The sequence below is a fragment of the Schistocerca americana genome, chromosome 6, assembly GCF_021461395.2.
Source record: "Schistocerca americana isolate TAMUIC-IGC-003095 chromosome 6, iqSchAmer2.1, whole genome shotgun sequence".
Classification (NCBI taxonomy): Eukaryota; Metazoa; Arthropoda; class Insecta; order Orthoptera; family Acrididae; genus Schistocerca; species Schistocerca americana.
In genome coordinates, this window is record NC_060124.1 from 255,029,982 (window position 1) to 255,057,962 (window position 27,981).

The 27,981-nt window shown below is 43.1% G+C and overlaps 1 protein-coding gene across 1 annotated transcript in view; it reads right to left on the reverse strand.

Annotated features, from left to right (window-relative positions):
• The window catches only part of LOC124620079 (neural-cadherin-like), a 198,997-nt gene that overhangs the window by 139,374 nt on the left and 31,642 nt on the right, over positions 1–27,981 (reverse strand). Inside the window, exon 3 of the mRNA XM_047146746.1 lies at positions 10,730–10,900. Within this exon, the coding sequence (XP_047002702.1) occupies positions 10,730–10,900 (171 nt within the window). The remainder of the gene's footprint in view (positions 1–10,729; positions 10,901–27,981) is intronic.

Genomic DNA, 27,981 nt, shown 5'->3' on the forward strand with positions numbered 1-27,981 from the left:
AGGCAGTTCGGTCGCTTATACGACGAACTAAGAGATTATAGGGGCCTGTACGGGAGGAGTGTTTATAGGGAGCGCGGGCAGGATTTGCCGCGTCTCGTCCCACAGGAAGATAGTATTTGTGAAGTGATGGAAAGTTCTGGCCCTAACCGGCAGACTTTACCAGAAATAGTTGATGTTAATGGGGAGCACGAGCAAGATTCGTCGTGTTTCGTCCCGCAGGAGTTAGATGTTGAAGTAGTAACGGAAAGTTCTGGCCCTAACCGGCAGACTTTACCGAAAGTTATAGTGGTAGAAGTAGCCGACCCATCCGACGCAAACCTCCAGTTTAAACATTGCGAGAGTATTAAGGAGAAAGATTACGAAAATTTTAGTGATAGCCGGACACGATTGGTAGAAAAGCACATAGATTACAGCGTGTATGAGGTTAGAGCTGACATTATACAGTCAGACGATAGCAGTGTGGGTTGCGCAGATCCAGAGGAAGTAATTTCAGATGCTACTGGGCACATTCCTCCAGGTAGATTGGCAGATGAGATCAATCTGACCAAAGTGGAATCAACGAAGGTGACAATTAGTGAATTGATAGCAAAGCAACACTCACTAGTTGACGAGTTACAGGAAAAGGTTTCGGTATTGGAGGCGAAGCTAGAGACTAAGCCTCAGGACAAACGTGTTGAAATTAAAACTGTATGTGAACAGAGGCTGAAAAAGCCGCCAGATAAGCCGAATTTAGGATCAAAGCCGGATGGTTTTTTCTGGAATGACCTGAATATAGACGAGGATTTACTGTGGGAAAATAAAGAAACAGTCGAGGACAAGTGTAGACAGATAGTAGTGTCTGTTAATATGCACGACCTACAACTAAACGTGTTGATTGACACCGGTGCAGAATTGAGTGCTGTATCTGGGAAAATATTTGAGTTACTGAAAGACAGACCTGGCATCGTAGTTATGCCAGTAACAGGAGTGAAAATTATCGGTGCTACTGGGAAGGCCAGTAAACCGGTCACAAAACAGATTTTTGTCAACTTCGAGATATGTGGGGCACGATTTGAACAAGAGTTTGTCGTCGTGCCAGACTTAACTACGGAAGTAATTATCGGGTTAGATTGGCTATTAAAGTACCGTGCAGTGATTAACTGCGAAAGCAAAACTTTGACATGTATGTCACTAGATAAAACAATGGTAGTTGGTTTTGACGAGGCAGGAGACGGTGTGCATAGGCAATACCAGCCTATACACATTGTTAACTGGCCGGATGACATTGACGTAGGAATGAGTTTGAACTACCATAACATGAGGAATTTCGGCATTGACAAAAGTGTAGAAAGTGAATTGGAAGAGATAATCAAATTCCCTCCACGGATTAACATTAGTATTGGTGTGAAAAAAGATCGTTTGCGAGAAGTAATGAAGCTAAAAGCCGATGCTCGCATACGTCGTCATGACGCTAAAGCGCGTTTTGCTAAGTTTGCAATCGGAGACTTAGTACTTGTAAAAGCTCATGAGAAATCGAGCGAGATAGACCATGAAAACTCTAAATTTAAGTTTGTTTATAATGGACCATATAAAGTCATTGGTATGCCTCACACAAATGCTTACGGAATATTGTAGACTTGAAATTGTACCAACCTAGGATCGATTAATACCACACAATGGGTAATTTATACAGTATGTAAAATAGAGTGTAAGATTTATCGATTTGCTAGATTGCCATGCTTTTGACTGACCAAGGTCATTAAAGAAGTTGTAATTAATAAGTAATTAATTTTGATTAATCAATTTAATTTTAATCAGTTTAATCATGATCTAATCAACTGAAAAATCCAAGCTGCTAGTTTAAGTTTTCAGCTGAGTCACAGTAGATTAAGGAATATAAATATGATTTTGTAAATAGCTGTAAGATTTCATAAATATGTGATTTACTAGTCATTGCCGATGTACTTAGACGCTGTTTTAAGTTTCAGGCTAGTACATGCGTGTGATGATGGACAGTGTTGAGTTATCCACTGTGATAGTATTAAGGGACTCCTTGAGATTACTCGGGAGTGAGTTTTTCCTAAAGAATTCAGTGAAACGGACGTTCTGGAAACGCCGTCACAAGGGCGAGTGAGATCAAGCGTGCCGCACACGCGGGCGCAACAATACTGGCGAGGCGAGCCGCTGTCGGCTCTTGTGCCGCTGTTGGCTCTTGGGCCGCTGTCGGCATTCTTTGTACTTGCGAGTACGGAAGGCGGAATTGTTTTTCTTCCTGGACAGCTGAAAGAATTCTACTGTCAATATTTATGTTTTTTTCGATCTGATGTGTGTTATTTTCTTGTTTAGCGTTTAATGGACTCCCATGACGAGAATATTAATTATGAAAGGGTTATGTAAAAATGTGTATTCTATGTAATTAATTATTAATTTGCGTATTTTGATCTACCTGTTTTTATGACCATGTACTCTGATTAATTTTGTAAATAGTATTCCATTTCTTGATACTGTTGGGAATTTTGACAATTTTAGAATAGCTAAACCATTTTCTATGTTTTCTATGAATTTTAATATGTTGTCAACCTGTTTTATTTTGTGCAAGATGACAGAGTGGAATAAGATTAGGAGTGTCTCCACTCAATTATTATGGTCTAAAAATTGATTTATGCTTAATTAGACGAATGCTAAATTTTGTTGATGTTTTGAGCATATGCACTTCCGCTGTTTCTTTTTTGGGACATTTTCTGAGTCTGTTTACGTTACACGAACATCCTCAGACAATGTGGGGCACGTGTAACGCCGGAAATGCATATCCTCCTATTTCCATCTATTGTACTATTATTATTTTTTTCCTTGTTTTGTTACCTCAAGATATGACATTTCTGTCTCTTTATATATTGTAATTGTTTTACTGTTTGTATATATATATTTATGCACTCATGTCGATGTATAATTGGTTTGTTTCGTAAATATTATTTGTATTTTTACGCTGGGTCTTGCCTAGGGAAAACTGCTATCGAACGATTACATCGATGGGTCGTGTGAAGAATCAAAGTGTGTAGGATCTTTGGTAGTGTTAACTCTGCCGCGTGGAGCGCGGGCAGAACAGGGAGGGTCTGGCGGGAGTAGCGAGTGGAGCAGGTGTTGTGTGACGCTCCCGCGAGTTGCCGCGCTTTCGGGGTTTGGCAGCATGTAATTGCGCTCGACTCGCGATGATAGTTTCTGAAATTGTGTCGCGGACGGGAAGCATTAGCTGGCGCACATCAAGAGCCCGTTTCGCCTGGTGACCGTGTCGAGAAGAAGGCGCTCCAACATCCAGCTTCTGCAACAGCGACGGCCGACAATGAGTGACTGTCGCCACCTCCTCGATCGACGGCTTCAAACCTTCAATCAACCAACAAGGAAGACTAAAAGCACGTAAAGTTTCAGAACTGTACGGCAGACCTCAGCTTTTCAAACTGTACCATTTTCGTCACTATAATTACAGCAACTTAGCATGAACTTTTGTTGCTCATTGTCCCAATTGCATTACCAAGCAGAGTCCCTTCCTTTTCCGAAATGAACCCGAGTGTCGTTAAAATTCAAACGCCAGCATTAAAGTAATATAGCTAACTCGTTTTCACTGCTTTAATTGCAAAGTTCAATTATGGCATTAATAGCTGGCTACAATATTCAGATTACACAAGCACGAATTAAGAGTGCGAGCTTTGTTACCGTATTTTAGCTTACCTGTGACTGCAGCTCAGCTTGGTACGTACTAAATTTTACTATTGTTAATTGTTCAGAATCATTTAATTCACGTTCAAAGTTAAATCTCTTCTTTCTAAATTGCGTAGATTCAAGTAGTTTTTGAAATGATTGTTGAGGTAGTCCAAGACTAACTGTATGTTACTGAATTTCGATGTGCTTCAGAAAGAAAGCTCACTATTAACTTCAGTCACTAAATTAACTTTCGATTTTCCGGTTTTATTAATTCTTTTGCTAAATTAAGTCAGAGTGTAGCGAAATTTATTACTTCTGACAAACTTTCAGTTTTCACACTACACATGTCAACCTTCAGTTGCCACGCTTCTAGTGTTAATTATATGTGTAATAACCTTTCTTTTTCAGTTACTATAGTAATTGTCCTTAGGGCTGGCGACCGTGATTTCCCCCAAATCTCAAATATCTAATTACCGCTAGTTAATTGTTAACGTAACGGCCGCACATTTACTTTCTTTATTAACTTTACCCCTTTTCAAAATTAATTTCCACCAGTTTCATTAGCACATTTCCTTTCATTTAGATGTAACCCTTTCCTCCCTCTTTACCGACATGTTAACTTCGGTGACGATTGCTTTTCCAAAACTCCCATTAGGTACACGCGGTTTCATTTTTCACTGTCATTAAGGTCGATAAGTGAGGGGGGAGGTTACAACTCTACGTATCAGATGTAATGGCAAGCTGTCTAAAGTGGAGGACCTGTCAATGGATGACATTCCCCATGCATTCGGTCAGGCAGAGTCTGTCCCCATAGCCGCCAGTAGCGTGCAGACGCCGCCAGCTGTCACCACACAGCCACATGTGCCTCAGCCTGCCCACCATGCCTAGGCAGCTGCCTGGACCACCCTGCACCCATGTGCATTGGCCACCGTGACTATAGCAGCCAACAGACTATGTCATGTGAGTCGGCTGCTGCATCCGTTTCAAATGTCTGTGCTGCATCATAATAACATCACTTTGTATGCCACAGCCAGCATGCACCCTACCTGCTGCATGCCATTGAAGCACTGTCTCCAATGGGCCACAACACTAGCTGCGATATCATTTCCAGTCGAGCTCCAGATATTGCCTCCCATTTCACGAGCTGTTTTTCTGTCGCAGCTTCTGGACTTGCTGTTGCGTCTCTGTGCCTCCAGCATGTCAGGTCTTGAGCCTGGGTTGACTCACACGCTGGTCTCCGAGTCACAATCCCATCGAGGTCTGCACAGCCTCACACACTGCTGGGCTTGTCCATCCCAGTTCCAGGACCCATGTTTGAGTCCTGATGACACCACGTTTGCACGAGTCTACTCTCTCTGCCCCATGCATCAAGGCAACATCGAGTGCCAATTTGTGTTTCTGTGTCAGGTGTGTCAAGAACTCAGTGAACTGGGTGAACATTTCGTGTCTTTTTTCGTGTTTAACCAGATTTTGATCACGTGCCAGTGTCCTCTGAGGCGACATTTCTGCATTCAACATTTTCAACCGCACATCGCCACGAACAGCTGCGCATGACGTCATGCACCGCCACCCAATCACTGTGACCGGCCCACCACTATCACGCTCGCACTGGCCTTAGCACAAAGTGCATGAGGCCGAAACATATACTGGCTGTATGTAAATCGCTTTCACTTCTCGCAGCTCCAGGGTGCATCTGTGTAGTAGCAGTACCACAGAATCACATGGACGGTGGCGCGCCAGTATTGGCCTGTTAGCGCAGATTTTACCATTGGGCCAATCTTTGGCAACGGTGCAGTGCCCACGGGACGGTAGAAACAAAAACGAAAGTGAGTGCGACCTAGCCTCTGTGGGTTGGAGACGTTTAGGTCGATCGCAGATTGCGTCAGCAGCGGTCCACTGAGTCGAATGTAATGCGCACTCCCTACCGACATGTTTGCAAATTTGCGTAGGTGCCGATCGTTCACTCCACCCCATCGTGCCCGCAAATTAAACGGCGCCCTGCGAGACGAGTGGTAATTTGCCCATTCGGCCGGACATACGCCCTTTGTCTCTGTGCAGTCGCGAGACCATACTATACGCTCGATCACTTAGGAATGTGCGCCGTCTGGGATTAGTGGTCGGGCTGTTTCTACAGTCACACGACCACGGCATGTGGACATTTCAGACAGTACCTCTGCATGTTTTTTAATGTACCAATTGTTGTCAATAAATTTGTCCACACAAATGAAGAATATTATTATGTAATCAGGTGTTTGATCAATTACCGTCGCTTGAGCATACATCCTGAATTTAGCGTGTGAGTGCGGCAATAAAAGACGGGTCACCACGCGACGGACTTGAAAGTTGCAAAAACTACCCATTTCCCGCTTCAGATTATTTTCAGGGATATTAAAGGGTTTGACAAATTAAGAGATACTTAGTCACTTCTGTGTCTCTCGTTTTTGTTTTTGTGGCCGCGCACCAGCTGCCAACGATGTTACCAAATGCCGTATTCCCTTGTTACAGTAGACGAAGCAGCATCTTCCTCCAGTTCACTTGGGCTACTTTGTTGCTCAGAAATCGTAATTTCGATTTGTTGTATGGATGGCCCGTGTGCTGCTGGATCTTGAAAATACATGTTTTAAGCCCTGGATCCAAATAGAGTAGCAATGACTACACGGCCATGCAATTCAATTAAAGAATATGTTCTCGTCAGCTCTCTCAATAAAATGTTCTTTCATTGTTTGATAATTGGACAGACTGGTGTGATGATACAGAATTCCATTGACAAACAATTAATCATTAGTACAATTTTGGATATTGTAAAATACTTGAAGTCCATTAGATACAGAATAAGTGTCGAAAGAATGACTCGATTCTAAAAGTATAATAATGTCGTGTGACGAGGACCTCCCTTCGGGTAGACCGCTCGCCTGGTGCAAGTCTTTCGTTTCGACGCCACTTCGGCGAATTACGCGTCGATGGGGATGAAATGATGATGATTAGGACAGCACAACACCCAGTCCCTGAGCGGAGAAAATCTCCGACCCAGCCGGAAATCGAACCCGGGCCCTTAGGATTGACAGTCTGTCGCGATGACCACTTTTTTTTGGATCTCATTTTGTTCTACTTTGCTCGTTGAATTTGTTCGTGGCGGACGTCCGATGACACTCTTTCGGGTTGTTCGTTGATCCCGTTACTCAGTTTTTTTTGTTACAGAGAGTAGCTAAACCCTCTGACCGAACACGCTGAGCTACCGTGCCGGCATCACTCAGCTACCGAGGGCGGACAATTCTAACAGTACTCGGTATCAAAACAAACTTATCCAATATTTACCTGTAATTACTTTTATCAGTAGATCCCCACACAGAGAACATCATGTATCTTTCTTCCTTTGGCAACAAGGTCGTCCTTGAACATTTCCATCCAATGAATACTGTGTCTTCCTGCAGGACGTTTTCCTTCCACCACTGTTTCAAAATTTATTCGGCCTATTCTTGTAGGCCCCAACTTCATTACATGCCCGTATCATTATAGTCTGCATGTGCTCATTCGGTCTAAAAGGGTTGATTCCTTCTTTCTCCTCCTCACCTCATATCTTAAATTATCCATCTTGGTCTTCTGGACAGTGGATCTAAGGAAATTCATTTCTGTAACCTGGAGCCTCGACTGTGAACATAAATGCTTTGATACTGGTATGAAGTAGCTGTTGCACAACACTGATTTTGCTCTTTCTGGAGTCATGTCATCCCATAAAAGGGTTCTTAGTTTGTGGAATATTTCAGAACGCTTTTGCTCTCTGTTGGTATTTTCCTGCGTAATCAAATTGTCCCTGGATATTATACTTCTGAGGTGCAGAAAACCGCCCACACACTCTAGCTATTTGTCTCCTAAGTTTACACTTGAGGGATGCCCATCACTGGTGATTGCTATCGCCATTTTCTTGTTATTGCTGGTGTGGATGTTGTACTCCTGGAACTGGGATTTCCACACGTTGAATCTGCTCCGAACTTCCTCTTCTGTTTCACTCCAGATAATGACATCATGAGAAAAGGCAACTGCTTTAAACGCACCGAAACTTTTCTTGGTGGTCCTTAGTATATCATCCATAACAACAGTGAACGGTAAGAAGAACAGCGCACTACACTGTTGGACTCCACTTCTGGACCGAAACCATGAAGATCGTCCCTCTCCAACTTGTACACAACTAGTACAGCCCTTGTACAGAATCTGGATTTTCCTTACCAGTCCTTCAGGTACGTTCCTTTCCGTTAGGGACTCCCAGATCTTCTCCCTTGCAACACTATCATGTGCTTTATTTACGTGTAGGAATACAATTAACAATATCTTGCCTTTCCCCACTATTTTCCCATCAGCATGTGGATGCCGAAATATAGATCCACTTGCGAGGAAGTAAGCACTTACAGATATGTCTAGTGGAACGTGAATTATTTTTCTCCAGCTTTCGACCAAGATCAAGATGGGAACTTCTATCGCTTGCCACGAATATAGCGAACACAGAGATTCCGCAGTAATCTTATGAAAAATTCTCTCTTCTTCTTAATTCATAGTCTAGGCCATAGGCCGGTTTCGTCTTCTAACTGTCCAGCTTTTTCTTGTCTTCCTACGGATCGTGTACCTAAAGATTTAAAAATTTAAGTCTTGTTTTGGTAATCTTGAATCTAGCCTTGTTTGTGGACACTATAGCCAGCTTTGTCGATTGACTTGATTTTGTCATTTATAGCATATATCCCAAGCTATACTCTTCTGTCTTAGTTTCTTAGTCTACCTAAACTTGTACTGCCCTTAACTGATTCTAGAATTTTCATTTCCGCTGTTTGGCTTCTATTTTCTTGCTTTTTAGTACCTGTCCAGGTTTCGCTTCCAAACAGCAATGTGAGGATGATCATTACCTTATGTACGAGGGTTATTCGGAAAGTAAGGAACGATAGGTCACAAAATGGAAACCACAGTGAATATCAAAACTGTTTTATTTGCAACAGTTACGTACAATTTGCAGCTACTTATATCCATGGTCGCCGATCCGGCTTAGACGTTTGTCGTAGCATTGTACCAACTTTCCAATACCCTCGTTATACAAGGCAGCCGCCAGTGCTTTCCGTCAATCCTCTACGCTGGCCTAGAGTTCGTTGTCTGTGCCAAAATGTTGTCTTCATAGCCAGCGGTTCATGTGAGCAGAGATGAAACTCAGAGACAGACAATTACGGGCTGTATTGCGGGTAGTCAAACATTTCCGTTTGAAAACGAGGCAGGAGCATCTTCATTGGCACTGCAGAATGCGGCTGAGAATTGTCTTGAAGAAGAAAACGGACGCCAGTTACGTCATGTTGGCTCACCAGGCCCTCGTGCTTGGCGAGAGACACTGTTGTTCTGGGTATCTGTATGTGCTCCCTGTGTGTTCAGACCGAAAAAGAACGAAGTAACGCGATAGACGGGCATACTAGAGACACTGCCCAACACACTTGTGCGGAACTTCATAGGATTTTCACTGTGGCTTCCATTTCGCGACTGATCATTCCTTACTTTCCGAATAAGCCTCGTAAAATTAAATGTTTAAATGTTGTTACAAAACTTGGCCAGATTAAGTAAAACTAAGCCAATATCAAAGGTCTCGAGTCTCAGCATGGTCCAATAATCAGTTTCTAGAGAAAGCCAGTCTTTACGAAATTTTAATAGTACGTAATAATAAACTTCGAAAGTTCTACTTTTGAAACTACGTTCAGTTGGTTACAAAAAGATTCTGTGGAGGTTTTCATTAAGATATATCTTTTATCTTTTGAATTTATTCTCATTCATACGGAATGTTAAAAGCACATAATGTAAATGTGAGACAGTTTTACCTTTGGAATTACATTCAGTTTTCGACAAAAACTAATGGCAGATCACATGAAACTATGTCCTTTACTTTTTGAATTATTAAGTAAAAACCGATATTGATGCTAAAAACTAAAAAACGAGTTAAATTAACTTACCTTGGCATATAAGATACAAAGGTAAAATCACAGCACTGCATTTGAAGGGCTTATTTCAAAAGTGGTAAAAGTCCATTTTTATTCATTCTGAGATACAGAGTCCTAAAGTTAAATGAGCGCTGAAAAATCTACAGTTGAGATACTAGAAATATTCAAGCATATGGCTTCTTGCTAGAGATGAACCTTTCTTTCTGTTTGTTTGGACCATTAATTTCAGAAGCATTATAGACAGAAAAGTGGAGGTAATGGACTTGTACCACTATTGAAATAAGCCCTTCGTTTGATATAAGTAATAATGAAAATGTACAGTATTTCACTATGATATTGTAATTAAATAAGGATAGAAATTAGGAAGAGACATTTCAGAGGCCACTATCCACCCTCGGTTCAGTTTAAAAGATTCTGGAACTTAAAATACAGATATTATCGGGTTGAGAAATTTATACAGTATAAACAGAGTATAGATTTACCTAGAGAAAAATTGGGATCGTTGCAGGCCTTCAACCAACAACAATATACACTGAAGCGCCATGGAAACTGGTATAGGCGTGCGTATTCAAACAGTGTGACGGCAGACCACCTCCGCTATAAGTGGTGGCCTTCCGTCTACCGCCTTTCTTGCAGAGGAGTTGCAACACGTTGCTTCACCCTTGTATTCTCAGGCACTTCAGAAATGGGCTTTCTTCGAACGTGACACGCACTATAATGTTCCAGAGCCTTGTACCTGTTCCGAACTATTAGGGGCAGTGAAACGAAAAACGAACACTCTTCAGAACCGGACCATGGAATAGATCCATCCAAAAGTAATCAGCAGGTTTGTTAAGACATTTATTCTATTGGGAGACGAGACAATCAGTTCCTGTTACGTAGAACGCGGTCTGCCGCTAACGTATCCACAACCGCACCCATTCTTGACTTTCTCGTCCGACTGAAACCGTAAAGCGTTTTGTGATTACTTTTCAGTGGAACCATTCCGTGGTCAGGCTGTTGAGGGTGTTCGGTTTTCGTTTGATTGACCCTTACAGTAAGTTCAGGACGCGAGGTAAGTTGGCCGAGGAGTGGCAGGCCGGTGTACAGACCGTGAGAATCCTGCGCGGCAGGTGGGTGGAGTCCTCCTCCTGGACGGTGGCGCGGTACACGGGCTGCTCGAACGCTGGCGCCAGATCGTTGGCGTCGCGCACCCGCACCAGCAGCGTCGCCTGCCCCACCACGCGGCCCTCCGCAGACACCGCCGCCAGCACCAGCTCGTACTGCAACACACAGCACAAGCCGCCGGTCATAGCTGCAGGCCGAACCCCAGCTCCACCCACAACACTGCGGGAACTGCCCAGAAATACACTACTGGCCATTAAAATTGCTACACCAAGAAGAAATGCAAATGATAAACGGGTATTCATCGGACAAATATATTATACTAGATCTGACAAGTGATTACATTTTCACGCAATTTGGGTGTATAGATCCTGAGAAATAAGTACCCAGAACAACCACCTCTGGCCGTAATAACGGCCTTGATACGCCTCGGCATTGGGTCGAACAGAGCTTGGATGGCGTGTACAGGTACAGCTGCCCGTGCAGCTTCAACACGATACCACAGTTCATCAAGAGTAGTGACTGGCGTATTGCGACGAGCCAGTTGCTCGGCCACCATTCACCAGACGTTTCCAATTGTTGAGCGATCTGGAGAATGTGCTGCCAGGGTAGCAGTCGAACATTTTCTGTATCCAGAAAGGACCTGCATCATGCGGTCGTGCATTATCCTGCTGAAATGTAGGGTTTCGCAGGGATCGCATGAAGGGTAGAGCCACGAGTCGTAACACATCTGAAATGTAACGTCCACTGTTCAAAGTGCCGTCAATGCGAACAAGACGTGACCGAGACGTGTAACCGATGGCACCCCATACCATCACGCTGGGTGATACGCCAGTATGGCGATAACGAATACACGTTTTCAACGTGCGTTCACCGCGATGTCGCGAAACACGGATGCGACCATCATGATGCTGTAAAGAGAACCTGGATTCATCCGAAAAAATGATGTTTTGCCATTCGTGCACCCAGGTACGTCGTTGAGTACAACATCGCAGGCGCTCCTGTGTGTGATGCAGCGTGAAGGGTAACCGCAGCCATGGTCTCCGAGCTGATAGTCCATGCTGCTGCAAACGTCATCGAACTGTTCGTGCAGATGGTTGTTGTCTTGCAAACGTCCCCATCTGTTGACTCAGGGATCGAGACGTGGCTGAACGATCCGTTGTAGCCATGCGGATAAGATGCCTGTTATCTCGACTGCTAGTGATACGAGGCCGTTGGGATCCAGCACGGCGTTCCGTATTACCCTTCTGAACCCACCGATTCCATATTCTGCTAACAGTCATTGGATCGCGACCAACCCGAGCAGCAATGTCACGATACGATAAACCGCAATCGCGATAGGCTACAATCCGACCTTTATCAAAGTCGGAAACGTGATGGTACGCATTTCTCCTCCTTACACGAGGCGTCACAACAACGTTTCACCAGGCGACGCCGGTCAACTGCTGTTTGTGTATGAGAAATCGGTTGGAAACTTTCCTCATGTCAGCACATTGTAGGTGTCGCCACCGACGCCAACCTTGTGTGAATGCTCTGAGAAGCTAATCATATGCATGGTCTTCCTGTCACGTCTTCTTCGTGGTGTAGCAATTTTAATGGCCAGTAGTGTACTTTCTGAATTTAGATCTCCAAGTAATTCCTTTCAATCCTATTATCTTGTTACTATATGACTGATGTCCATAGTGATCTACTCTAAAAGATGGGTAAAACACCACTAAATTTATCTGATAAAATGTGTCATTATGTATAAATCAGTGAACAATTTTACACTGCGAGATCTTCCAGAACTGAATCATAAGTTAAAGTAATGCCTCTTCGTAATTTCATTTTGTCTTTTCTTGATGTTAGCTTGTACAGAACAGATGTAAGTTGAATTGGGCGTAATTTTGCTGGCTTAATAATTATCTACGTCACCATAATTAGTCGAGTTCATTGTTTCACAAGGAATACCATCCTGTTTCCAGATATTTACTTAACATATATTGTGGGTTAAAATGTGTTTCAGGGAAATACTAGGAGAGGCTGGTGGCGAATTTTCGGGGGCAGATTTTCGAACACTATCTATGTTCAAATGAAACTACATGGTTTCAGAGAACTTTTTAAGACTCAGAGTCTCAGTTGTGCTGAGACATGAATGGGTATTGGGATTGAGGGAGGTATGCTAGGGTAGTCTGTGCAGTTATGCAAACCCGCTGTGCCTAGTTGACGTAGTGATCAGCGCAACTGCTTAACGAGTACGAGACAGTTTCGAATCCCAGCCTTGGTACAAATTTTCATTCGTCGCTTCAGTTTGCACAACAGGGTGTTTCCGGAAGAGAGGGCAGTAATGTGACAGGACATAGAGAATGCTCCACTGATCAATTTGAGGAAGGGAACCTGAGGTCGAAGAAGCCCGCTTGAGGAGATATGGAAGTAAACTTGTCTACCGCTTTGTCTAGCGTTACTATTTTCCAGTTTATTTACACCTAACATGCTACAAGCTTCCAAGTACTGTACTGTTTATTTACTTGTAAATTCTTTCCTTCAAGGAAGCAAGGAGGACCAGCCTGATTTCTAGAAAGTCATGATGTCGGTTTTGTTTACTTTACTTGTCCATAAGGTGACTCTGTTGTATCGTATTTACATTGTCCTATGACAGTACGCGCTACGAACGACAGACCCACTCGTAACTCAGTGCTATTCAGAGACGTACAGTACAGTATGATGGAAAGGTACAGGTACAGTTACGCTGAACTCACTGACATGCACTTTATGTATAGGGAAGTACGTTGCAATACTGTGGCGGCTGAAAGGTTGTACAGGGAACGATTTCCTAACAGGTACCAGCCGCCATGGCGAGTGTTTATTTCTCTAGATCGACGAATGCGGGACACAGGTCCATTGGAAAGTCGAAACGAGGGGACATGGCAACAAGAGGAGCACTCACACGCCCGGTTTTGATGAGGTGGTGCTGCAACGTGTCGCAGTGGGTGCCAGTACAAGTACTCGTCGCACTGCACGTGAAATGTGCGTCGCACGTACTAGCGTGTGGCGAGTACTCTGCGAACAATAATTACACAACAACAATTACACCCATATCGCCTACAACGAGTCCATGCAGTGCTTGTGAATGACTTTGCACCAAGGGTCGCATTGTGTCAGTGGTTGCCCCAACAATCGATTGATCGACCAGATATCCTCCAAATCGTCCTGTTTACTGACGAGGCCTCATTTGATCCTGATGGTATTTCGAACAGCGGGAGTAGCCATGTGTGGGATGAGGGAAACCTTCACGCTTTAATAGTCACATCATCAAGTAGTTTTACTGTGAATATCTGGGCCGGCATTGTAGGCGACAACGTCATTGGGCCATATATTCTACCTGGGCGTCTGAACGGCCACCTGTGCTCGAGGTTCGTGCAAAGACCTCTACCTGAGTTGTTGTAGAATGTACCCTTGGCTATTGGTGAGGGGGTGTGGACACAACATGACGGTCCACCGCCTCAGTTCAGTGTGGATGTCCGTAACCACCTCAAATCTGTATTTTCTGGTCGCTGGATAAGAAGCTTCCTCTGATGTGACTCGAAGCACACCTAGAATATTTGTCAGGGCGCGTCAGAATATTTTACGTCGATGTCATGCTTGCACTGAGGTTGATGGCCGTCAGTTTCAGCACATTTTGTAAGATACAGTACAAAAGGTGCCTGCACTATATCTGTGATGGTATTTGCAGTTAACTGTAACTAACGTAAATAAAAAAGTACTCAGTAATGTGGTTTTATTCCTATTATCTCCTTGATTAAAACTGAAGAAACTGCAAAATGGTGGGAATTTAAGGAGATGGGACCTGGATAAACTGAAAGAACCACAGGTTGTAGAGAGTTTCAGGGGGAGCATGAGGGAACAATTGCCACAAATGGGGGAAAGAAATACAGTAGAAGAAGAATGGATAGCTTAGAGGGATGAAGTAGTGAAGGCAGCAGAGGATCAAGTAGGTAAAAAGACGAGGGCTAGTGGAAATCCTTGGGTAACAGAAGAAATATTGAATTTAATTGATGAAAGGAGAAAATATAAAAATGCAGTAAATGAAGCAGGCAAAAAGGAATACAAACGTCTCAAAAATGAGATCGACAGGAAGTGCAAAATGACTAAGGAGGGATGCCTAGAGGACAAATGTAAGGATGTAGAGGCTTATCTCACTGCGTTCCGCCCCGATAGCTGAGTGGTCAGCGCGACAGACTGTCAAACCAAAGGGCCCGGGTTCGATTCCCGGCTGGGTAGGAGATTTTCTCCACTCAGGGACTAGGTGTTGTGTTGTCCTAATCATCATCATTTCATCCCCATCGACGCGCAAGTCGCCGAAGTGGCGTCAAATCGAAAGACTTGCACCAGACGAACGGTCTACCCGACGGGAGGCCCTCGTCACACGACATTTCATCTCATCTCACTGGGGGTAAGATGGTTACTACCTACAGGAAAATTAAAGAGACCTTTGGAGAAAAGAGAACCATTTGTATGAATATCAAGAGCTCAGATGGAAACCCAGTTCTAAGCAAAGAAGGGAAAGCAGAAAAGTGGAAGGAGTATATAGAGGGTCTATACAAGGGCGATGTACTTGAGGACAATATTCTGGAAACAGAAGAAAATGTAGATGAAGACGAAATGGGAGATAGGATACTGCGTGAAGAGTTTGACAGAGCACTGAAAGACCTGATTCGAAACAAGGCCCTGGGAGTAGACAACATTCCGTTAAACTACTGACTGCCTTTGGAGAGCCAGTCCTGACGAAACGCTACCATCTGGTGAGCAAGATGTATGAGACAGGCGAAATACCCTCAGACTTCAAGAACAATATAATAATTCCAATCCCAAAGAAAGCAGGTGTTGACAGATGTGAAAATTACCGAACTATCAGTTTAATAAGCCACAGCTGCAAAATACTAACGCGAATTCTTTACAGACGAATGGAAAAACTAGTAGAAGCCGACCTCGGGGAAGATCAGTTTGGATTCCGTAGAAATATTGGAACACGTGAGGCAATAGTGACCTTACGACTTATCTTAGAAGAAAGATTAAGGAAAGGCAAACCTACATTTCTGGCATTTGTATACTTAGAGAAAGCATTTGACAATGTTGACTGGAATACTCTCTTTCAAATTCTAAAGGTGGCAGAGGTAAAATACAGGGAGCGAAAGGCTATTTACAATTTGTACAGAAACCAGATGGCAGTTATAAGAGTTGAGGGGTAAGAAAGGGAAGCAGTGGTTGGGATGGGAGTGAGACAGGGTTGTAGCCTCTCCCCGATGTTATTCAATCTGTATATTGAGCAAGCAGTAAAGGAAACAAAAGAAAAGTTCGGAGTAGGTATTAAAATCCATGGAGAAGAAATAAAAACGCCGAGGTTCGCCGATGACATTGTAATTCTGTCAGAGACACCAAAGGACTTGGAAGAGCAGTTGAACGGAATGGACAGTGTCTTGAAAGGAGGATATAAGATGAACATCAACAAAAGCAAAACGAGGATAGTGGAATGTAGTCGAATTATGTCGGGTGATGCTGGGGGAATTAGATTAGGAAATGAGACACTTAAAGTAGTAAAGGAGTTTTGCTATTTTGGGAGCAAAATAACTGAAGATGGTCGAAGTAGAGAGGATATAAAATGTAGACTGGCAATGGCAAGGGAAGTGTTTCTGAAGAAGAGACATTTGTTAACATCGAGTATAGATTTAAGTGTCAGGAAGTCGTTTCTGAAAGTATTTGTACGGAGTGTAGCCATGTATGGAAGTGAAACATGGACGATAAATAGTTTGGACAAGAAGAGAATAGAAGATTTCGAAATGTGGTGCTACAGAAGAATGCTGAAGATTAGATGGGTAGATTACATAACTAATGAGGAGGTATTGAATAGAATTGGGGAGAAGAGGAGTTTGTGGCACAACTTGACAAGAAGAAGGGACCAGTTGGTAGGACATGTTCTGAGGCATCAAGCAATATGTAGGGGGTTGTAGTATATTCCTACATTCGTTAAGGTTAGTTCTAGAAAATTTTCAAGCGATAGTTTCTGCGTTTCTACACTTTCAGTTCAAACAAACCTGTGACCATTCGTGCTGTCCTTTTTTGTGGGCGAAAAACCGCGGGATGTGTTTGATACGATCCAAAATCGTATTTTCCCAATCCATGCTGGTTGTCATGGAGGAAGTCATTCTGTTCGAAGTACATCATCACATTTGAGCCTATACAAATGTTCTAAGATTCTACAATAAATGTTGCTTCTGCAGTCTCTGTGAGGTAGCAGTATATCTAAATATTATTGGTTTATGAAAAGCATTTACTTTTTTAGAATAACCAGCTCTTGACACTCGTTAACGATACAGACAAAATGGAAACTATATTTCTATATTTCCTCTTTCCTTCTGTTAGTTTGATTTTACAGTATTAGTTTTTCGTATTTGTATTAACAATTAGTAGTAATAATTACACAGAAAATTATTATACACAATTATGTGGTTCGTATGCTTAATTTTAGTAACACAGTTAATTCTCTGGAATTTTGGAGAATAAATGTACAACTGTATACAAAAGAGGAAACCTCATCGTGCGTATAGTTTTGTTTTCGTCGATGAACTGTAACGCATCGACTGTTTGAGGATGCGGCCACGCAGTTTCTTCCCCGTTTAAGGCAGTTGTTACCCCCTCAGCGTGTATGTTGGCCATTTTTAGGACTCGTACCTCAACCCGTAAAAATGGTATCTTTGCAGGATCACTTTCCGTCTGACTATTGGACTGTTAAAAACCATTTTTTCAGGAATGAATAGACGTTTCAAGTTGAAATTCATGTCACATAATAGAGCCTTCTATCCCTTGAATGTGTAAAAAATGGAAGCTTCTAAATCAATTCAGTCAAAAGATACGGCCATTTATATCACATGTTATGATACTCGCAAACTCACTCATCAAAACCCTTGGGGTACTTCCAGTTGACGTGGAATCATGAAGTTTGTCAAGAAGCAAGGTTTCACAGTAAAAGTACGAGGGTGAGTCAAATGAAAACATTAAATTTGTAATAACAAGTCAAAATTTTGCGCCGTTATCCTGTAAGTTGGTAAGCGTGCTACAAACAGCGTGCAGAATGACCTGTGGGTGGCAGCATAGTGCAGATGCACACATACCGTCGCAGTATCAGTATAAAGATGGCCGCCCCACATGCGAATTGCACCAGGGAAGAACAGCGTTCTGTTATTCGGTTTTTGCGTAGTGAAGGTGTGAAACCTTTTGAAATTGATCGACGAATGAAGGTTCAGTACGGTGATGCATGTTTGTCACAACAGCAAGTCTACGAAAGGAGTAGGAAGTTCGCAAATGGTGTGACTTCATTGGAAGATGCCCCTAGTCCTGGTCAGGCACAACGAGTTGTGGCTCCACAGAACATTGAAGCCATAGTGAGAGAAAACCGCCGAGTGACACTGAATGGAATTGCAGCATGTTTACAGATTAGTCATGGGTCAGCACACCACATTGTGCATGATGTGCTCCAGTTTCACAAAGTGTCTGCAAGGTGGGTGCCACTGCATCTGACTCCTGAAATGAGAGAACGACCTGTTGATGCTTGTGAAGAACTTCTTCGGCGCTTTGAACGAGAAGGTGATGGATTCCTTGCAAGAATCGTTACTGGAGACGAAACCTGGGTTCACATTCACCAACCGGAAACGAAGAGAGCGAGCAAGGAATGGCGCCATTCCTCATCACCAAAACCAAAGAAGTTTCGAACAGAACCACGAGCAGGAAAGGTTATGCTGACTCTCTTTTGGGACGAGAAAGGCGTCAGTTTGGAGCATTACATGCCTAGAGGGACCACTGTCACCAGTGCATCACACACAGATCTCCTAAAAAATCATCTGCGGCCTGCACTCAAATCAAAGCGACGTGGATTGCTGTCAGCAGGTGTCCTTTTGCAACATGACAACGCAAGGCCCCACACTGCCCGTACAACAGTTGCAATAATCACAGACGCGCATTTTGAGTGTCTTCCTCATCCACCATACTGACCAGACCTTGCCCCAAGTGATTTCCATATGTTTGGACCACTGAAATACGCAATGGGAGGAAATAAGTTCCGTTCTGATGAAGATGTACGCCACGCAGTGCATGAGTGGTTGCACGGACTACCAAAAGAATTTTTTTCTAAAGGAATTTATGCACTTTTTAAGCGCCGGAGGACTTGCATTGAGCGTGGGGGAGATTATGTTGAAAAGCGATACAGCTTTGTACCACTTCTGCACAATAAATAATATTTAAAAGGATGTTTAAGTTTTTCATTTGACTCACCCTCGTACATGAAAAAATCCGAAAATTGTTAATTTGTAATTATATCAGATAAAGATATTTTTTCTATTACAAACATATATCACATTCGTAATGTGCCAAAAATCTCAGAAACTACTGTAAAGATTTTGATCTGGTTTTCTGTAATAGAGTGATTCACGAGGAAAGTTTGTTCGTCTATTTTACAAATATTACGTGCTAACTGGCTAAGTTACGATGAAGTGAAGCCCCTTGCTTCTGTGAAGTCGATGCCTTTGCCATCTAGCAGTGATAAGTGTAAGGCCGTCCGACTACTGCGCCACACCAGCGTTGGTCCTTTGCGAAGTGCTCACTCAGCATACAAACATCCCCTGACAATCTATGCCAAGACAAGTACAGCAAGTGTAATGTTTCAGAGTGAAGTAATACTGGTTACTGATGCGGGACTGAACTTCCAATGTTTTGGATGAGGTTCCGATATCCAAAAAATTTCCGTTGAATCGTTGCATAGAGCAATTCGACATTTGCGTAACAAAGATAGCCCTATGGCTGGCTGTAACGCTTTCTTCTCTGCCGACTTTGGTTAAAGGCCAGTAGTATGGATGGGTGGATGATTGCGTGCAAGCTTCTAGGATAATATGGACCTCAAAATCTTTGTGTGGAGTTCGTTGGGTGCTTGGAAAGGGGAGTCATATGCGGGTATTATGGGCCTTGGATGTAAAGTGGGAATTGAAGATGTGAAATGTGACAGAGCTTCTGCTGGCGAGAGAAAAGGTAGGACTGTAGCCGCTAGAAAGACAGCTTTCTGGATGAGCTAGCAGAAGTTGAGCTGCTTCAGGAGATAATGTGGAGTACCTGAAGATGAAGAGAAGGACACGAGCGTGACAGCAACCCAAGATAGATGGTGAAAGGAGACCTTATGGGGTTTTGATAAGCAAGTTTATGAGTTATGTGGTATCTATGAAGGTGTTTTAGGAACTTGAGGAAGGATGGAAACATTATTTTCTGGCGAAGAATTCGTGTAGGGAAGCTTTGGCAAATGTAGAATGTGAAGTGGAGGGAATGAAGTTCTAGAAGTTGTGGGGAGTGGTAAAAATTGGCAGGTAGATTTAGATTTCGGACCTTGGGTGTAATGGATGGGAGAGGGACAGAAGAATGAACGTGGTAGAACCCAATGAGAATTGAAGAGAGCGATATTAACTAGGAGAAGTGAGCATCTGTTTCACCGTTGGACAGAGCGAAATGATCATGTGTGAAATTTTTAAAGGAAATGTTTTCAGGACAAAAAAAAAAAAGCTTCAACTTTTTCTCAAATACAGCGGGATCTGCAGTTGTGTGCAGCGTGCAGAATGGTTTGTTCCAGAGTCGGACAACAGAAATATTTTAGACCTTGTGTAGCAAACACAATAAGATAATGGGTACCTGAAGTGTGATTCAAGATCCTGTGGTGCTAGGACAATGTGGAAGCGATGAAGTAGACACAATCCCCTAAGTTATCTGCCAGCAACCGTTCAAATTGAGTCTATGAAGCACTGACACGATGAAACAGGTGGGCGATGCAGTCGTGATGTATACAAAAACACCTGGTTCTAAACATGTGGAGTTTTCAATACTCATACCATTCATGTTTTCTTCATAATAATGGAGTCTGGACAAATGAGTGACTGCAGAAGTCTCCGTTCCATAACCTGAGGAAATATGTTTCGAGATTCTGGAGGACATAGGGACAAGTGAAAGTATGTCTGTACGGGGCGACAGTATCTTCCCCCAAGTCTTTCGCTGTTTTCTGATACGGAGTTGGGGTCCAAAATATGACGAAAATTGCGTATGATTATCATTATATTATTTAACTGTGTTTCAAATAAGTGAGCAATATCTCTTCGCCAAAGATCTACCTTAACTAGTAGAGTTAAGAGTTTATGATGGGAACATAGACAGCGCTGTGTAATACGAATCCAATCTTTGTGACAGTATTACCACCACAACCTAGTTTAGTGTTCATTCTACTCGTCCACTGTAGAATGACTGAGGAGCTGAAACATCTCGAAAAGCAGTTCAGTATTCGACAAGTACAGTTTACAAAGGGACCGCGTCTACTTGTCGTCATCCATTTCATCAATATTTGTAATACATCCAGGGCTCGGCCAGAAATGAAAGTGATGGAAGTGGCAGCTCCGGACGGCCAAGCGTTTAGAAGAAAGGCTCGGGTGAAGCATGAGCCATTTGCGATAGCTTAGTTCCCAGACAGCGATTGGTCCAGCCGAAACAGTACAGAAAGCTAATCCTGTAGCCGTGGATTAGAATTACTACACATAAACTTTTTTATCTTCGATTTTTACGCCGCGTACACTGCTCCTCCTGTAGTATCTTCTGCGACGGTACGGCATGGCTGTGTGCTTCGTGCGGCTGCCTCGAGTCGACTGAGCATGCTGCTGCCTCAGAACAGGATGTACTTCCTGTCCCCCCCAGGCGCGCACAGCGCCAGCGCGCCTTATCAGTGTTGCGCAATCTTGATTTTCCAGCAAAACGGGCGTAGTAAATCTAGGGCCCGTGTTTTTTTAAAAAAATAAAAACACTAATTCAGCTACTGAAGCATCTTTCTCTTCTGTGGGTTGCAGGGGTTACGACCCCTGGGGAGGTGGGTGGGTGCGCTGTGTGACTTAGCCTTATGCTGCTTTGTAAGGCGGGTGACCTTGAGTGGGACTTAGCCGCTGAGCGAGGCAGCCGGGCAACACGGGCCCTAGATTTACTAGGCCCGTGTTGCTGGAAAATCAAGATTGCGCAACACTGATAAGGCGCGCTGGCTGCTGTGCGCGCCTGGGGGGGACAGGAAGTACATCCTGTTCTGAGGCAGCAGCATGCTCAGTCGACTCGAGGCAGCGCTGTGTGACTTAGCCTTATGCTGCTTTGTAAGGCGGGTGACCTTGAGTGGGACTTAGCCGCTGAGCGAGGCCGCCGGGCAACACGGGCCCTAGATTTACTAGGCCCGTGTTGCTGGAAAATCAAGATTGCGTGCACTGCAAATAAAGCGACAAAATGCTCAATATCTGTGGCAGACAGCGGAAAGGAATCTCTGGTCATAGAAGTATAATTTTCAGTACAGGCAAAAACGTTTGATAATGTTTAAAGTACCTATTTTCGTTTTTTGTACATTATAGTAATTTACTTCGTTCTGGACACACTCGTATCGATTTGAATTTGTTTAATCCAACAGAAGCCAACAATATCATTAAAAGCAATTGATGTCTGTTTTCCGGAAAAAGACCTCTTCTTGTCTTTATGGGGAAATAATATGGGCCCAGCAAGAGGGCCCTTTTCTAAATGTCGCAGCTGTGTATGCAGTGCTTCACACAATAGTATCTCCTAAATTTTAGAGGGATTTTAAGGGGCTCGGAACAGCTTTGAATCAAAGAAGAATGTTTTATGAATACAATAGTGTCATAGAAGAGAAGTGGTCTCTTTTGTGTGAGAGTTATAAATGCCTACAGGTGTCACCAATTTGCAGTTGGCAGCCCTAAAATGCTAGCTGACAGATGACGTTACTATAGCTTCAAAAACCTACACCTACAACACATGCTAATGCTGCTGTTGTTGCTAGAAATGAAAAAGGTGAGGTAGTTGTGAATGTATATTACTGGCTAAATGTTTTGAAGACTAGTGATGCTAGTAAGGTACCTCATATAACTAAATACATTATATCCACCCTGATTTCACCATTAGCTACAAAGGTAGTGTACATTGCAAAATGGACAGTGATGGAAATGAATTTGCACATCGTATCTCCTCCAAAGGAAATGGATCTGTTAGGTTTCCTGGTGCAGTAATTCAAGTAGGGATAATAAGACAATGAAAACATCATCTTTATGAAAACATCTGGACCTATTGCAAAGAAGACAAAAAGACATTCTGTGTTATGAAACAGAGCCAGAACCTGGACTAGACCCTCAAAAAGAAGAACTGACCAGCCAGATACTCCAGAACCATAGAAGGAGAGGTGAAAACACTGTTTGTGAATGATCTTGAACGCCTTCAGACACAAGTATTTAAGAACCAGAAAATAAAATCCTTTGGCCTATACAAAATGTTTCACCTCGGTAATCTATTTTTTGGGGTTTTGCGAATGAAAATTTTAAAATCAAAATTTGATGCACAAGATGCAATAACAAAGAGCGAAAATATCCACATTGTGAAAAAAAATCTGTGTAGGGTATGCTAATTTTTCTCTGCTTTATTTGGTTTTAAATTTTTGCACATTCTGTGTCCCACAGGTCCGAAGGGGGTGACTACGTAATGTTCAATGTTCATTTAAAAAAGTCTATCATTTGACGAAGGACATTTTAAGGGTAATATATATGCAGAATTTGTTTCTTAAATATGTCAAATCAAGCGAAACATGGGCTCAAAACACCTATATTCCATGATCAATATTCAACCTGCCATAACTCACATTTAGAGACAAATCTAGTCTTTTAACAAATTGTTCAAAATTTAATTCTGAACGTAAAAATTACAAAAGCTCAGAATCCAAAATTCCCAACAAGAGGTTCCTTTCCGCTTTCGGTCTCATGTATATAGTTGTTGTTGTTGTTGTGGTCTTCAGTTCTGAGACTGGTTTGATGCAGCACTCCATGCTACTCTATTTTGTGCAAGCTTCTTCATCTCCCAGTACTTACTGCAACCTACATCCTTCTGAATCTGCTTAGTGTATACATCTCTTGGTCTCCCTCTACGATTTTTACCCTCCACGCTGCCCTCCAATGCTAAATATATGATTCCTTGACGCCTCAAACATGTCCTACCACCGGTCCCTACTTCTTGTCAAGTTGCGCCACAAACTCTTCTTCTCCCCAATTCTGTTCAATACCTCCTCATTAGTTATGTGATCTACCCATCTAATCTTTAGAATTCTTCTGTAGCACCACATTTCGAAAGCTACTATTCTCTTCTTGTCCAAACTATTCATCGTCCATGTTTCACTTCCATACACAGCTACACTCCATACAAATACTTTCAGAAACGACTTCCTGACACTTAAATCTATACTCGATGTTAACAAATTTATCTTCTTCAGAAACGCTTTCCTTGCCATTGCCAGTCTACATTTTATATCCTCTCTACTTCGACCATCATCAGTTATTTTGCTCCCCAAATAGCAAAACTCCTTTACTACTTTAAGTGTCTCATTTCCTAATCTAATTCCCCCAGCATCACCCGACATAATTCGACTACATTCCATTATCCTCGTTTTGCTTTCGTTGATGTTCATCTTATATCCTCCTTTCAAGACACTGTCCATTCCGTTCAACTGCTCTTCCAAGTCCTTTGCTGTCTCTGACAGAATTACAATGTTATCGGCGAACCTCAAAGTTTTTATTTCTTCTCCATGGATTTTAATACCTACTCCGAACTTTTCTTTTGTTTCCTTCACTGCTTGCTCAATATACAGATTGAATAACATCGAGGAGAGGCTACAACCCTGTCTCACTCATATCCCAACCACTGCTTCCCTTTCATACCCCTCAACTCTTATAACTGCCATCTGGTTTCTGTACAAATTGTAAACAGCCTTTCGCTCCCTGTATTTTACCTCTGCCACCTTCAGAATTTGAAAGAGAGTATTCCAGTCAACATTGTCAAATTCTTTCTCTAAGTATACAAATGCCAGAAATGTAGGTTTGCCTTTCCTTAATCTTTCTTCTAAGATAAGTCGTAAGGTTAGTATTGCCTCACGTGTTGCAACATTTCTACGGAATTTAAACTGATCTTCCCCGAGGTCAGCCTCTACCAGTTTTTCCATTCGTCTGTAAAGAATTCGCGTTAGTATTTTGCAGCTGTGGCTTATTAAACTGATAGTTCGGTAATTTTCACATCTGTCAACACCTGCTTTCTTTGGGATTGGAATTATTATATTCTTCTTGAACTCTGAGGGTATTTCGCCTGTCTCATACATCTTGCTCACCAGATGGTAGAGTTCTGTAAGGACTGGCTCTCAAAAGGCCGTCAGTAGTTCTAATGGAATGTTGTCTACTCCCGGGGCCTTGTTTCGAATCAGGTCTTTCAGTGCTCTGTCAAACTCTTCAAGCAGTTTCGTATCTCCCATTTCGTCTTCATCTACATTCTCTTCCATTTCCAGAATATTGTCCTCAAGTACATCGCCCTTGTATTGACCCTCTATATACTCCTTCCACCTTTCTGCCTTCCCTTCTTTGCTTAGAACTGGGTTTCCATCTGAGCTCTTGAGATTCATACAAGTGGTTCTCTTTTCTCCGAAGGTCTCCTTAATTTTCCTGTAGGCAGTATCTATCTTACCCCCCGTGAGAGAAGCCTCTACATCCTTACATTTGTCCTCTAGGCATCCCTCCTTAGCCATTTTGCATTCCTGTCGATCTAATTTTTGAGACGTTTGTAATCCTTTTTGGCTGCTTCATTTACTGCATTTTTATATTTTCTTATTTCATCAATTAAATTCAATATTTCTTCTGTTACCGAAGGATTTCTACTACCCCTCGTCTTTTTACCTGTTTGATCCTCTGCTGCCTTCAATACTTCATCCCTCAGAGCTACCCATTCTTCTTCTGCTGTATTTCTTTCCCCTTTTTGTGACAATTGTTCCCATATGCTCTCCCTGAAACTCTGTACAACCTCTGGTTTTAGTCATTTTATCCTGGTCCCACCTCCTTAAATTCCTACCTTTTTGCAGTTTCTTCAGTTTTAATGTACAGTTCATAACCAACAGATTGTGGTTAGAGTCCACATCTGCCCCTGGAAATGTCTTACAATTTAATATCTGGTTCCTAAATCTCTGTCTTACAATTACGTTATCTATCTGATACCTTATAGTATCTCCAGGATTCTTCCATGTGTGCAGCCTTCTTTTATGATTCTTGAACCAAGTGTTAGCTATGATTAAGTTATGCTCTGTGCAAAATTCTACCGGACGGCTTCCTCTTTCATTTCTTTCCCCCAATCCATATTCACCTACTACGTTTCCTTCTGTCCCTTTCCATACTCTCGGATTACAGTCACCCACGACTATTAAATTTTCGTCTCCCTTCACTACTTGAATAATTTCTTTTATCTCATCATACATTTCATCAATTTCTTCATCATCTGCAGAGCTAGTTGGTATATAAACTTGTACTACTGTATTAGGTGTGAGCTTCGTGTCTATCCTGGCCACAATAATGCGTTCACTATGCTGTTTGTAGTAGCTTACCCGCACACCTATTTTTTTATTCATTATTAAACCTACTCCTGCATTACCCCTATTTCATTTTGTATTTATAACCCTGTATTCACCTGACCAGAAGTCTTGTTCCTCCTGCCACCGAACTTCACTAATTCCCACTATATCTAACTTTAACCTATCCATTTCCCTTTTTAAGTTTTCTAACCAACCTGCCCGATTAAGGGATCTGTCATTCCACGCTCCGATCCGCAGAATGCCAGTTTTCTTTCTCCTGATAATGACGTCCTCTTGAGTAGTCCCCGCCCGGAGATCCGCATGGGGGACTGTTTTACCTCCGGAATATTTTACCCAGGATGACGCCATCATCATTTAACCATACTGTAAAGCTGCATGCCCTCGGGAAAAATTAAGGCTTTAGTTCCCCCTTGCTTTCAGCCCTTCGCAGTACCAGTACAGAAAGTCCGTTTTGGTTAATGTTACAAGGCCAGATCAGTCAATCATCCAAACTGTTGCCCCTGCAACTACTGAAAAGGCTGCTGCCCCTCTTCAGGTACCACACTTTTGTCTGGCCTCGCAACAGATACCCCTCCGTTGTGGTTGCACCTACGGTACGGCTATCTGTATCGCTGAGGCACGCAAGCCTCCCCACCAACGGCGCCTATTAGACGGAGGGGGTGCGACAGAAGATCAGTTCCCGTCATTCCACCAGGAAGGAAGTACACGGCTCGTGTTGGCTGTAGTTCAACCATGCCTTGACGGTCGGTCAATACTGCGGTTCGATCGCGTCCACATTGTTACTTTGTGCCAGGAAGGGCTCTCAACAAGAGAAGTGTCCAGGCGTCTCGGAGTGAACCAAAGCGATGTTGTTCGGATATGGAGGAGACAAAGAGAGACGGGGACTGTCGATGACATGCCTCGCTCACGCCGTCCAAGGGCTACTACTGCCGTGGATGACCACTACCTACGGATTATGGCTCGGAGGAACCCTGACAGCAAAGCTACCATGTTGAAAAATGCTTTTTGTGCAGCCACAGGACGTGGTGTTACGACTGCGCGCAATAGGCTGAATGATGAGGAACTTCACTCCCGACGTCCATGGCGAGGTCCATCTTTGCAGACACCATGCAGCGTGGTACAGATGAGCCCAACAACATGCCGAATGGACCGCTCAGGGTTGGCATCACTTCTCTTCACCGATGAGTGTCGCATGTGCCTTCAACCGGACAATTGTCGGAGTCGTGTTTGGAGGCAACCCTGTCATGCTGAGCGACTTAGACACGCTGTCCAGCGACTGCAGCAAGGTGAAGGTTCCCTACTGTTTTGGAGTGGCATTATGTGGGGCCAACGTACGTCGCTGGTGGTCATGAAAGGCGCCGCAACGGCCATCCTCCGACCGATAGTGAAACCATATCGGCAGCATATTGGCGAGGCACTCGTCTTCGTAGGCGACAATTCGCGCCTCCATCGTGCACATCTTGTGAATGACTTCCTTCAGGATAACGACATCGCTCAACTAGAGTGTCAAGCATGTTCTCCAGACCTGAACCCTATCGAACATGACTTTGATAGATTGAAAAGTGCTATTATGAACGACATGAGCCACCAACCACTGTGAGGGATCTACGCCGAATCGTCGCTGAGGATTGAGACAATCTGGATCAATAGTGCCTTGATAAACTTGTGGATAGCATGTCACTACGAATACAGGCATGCATCAGTGCAAGAGAACGTGTTACTGGGTATTAGAGGTACCGGTGTTTATAGCAATCT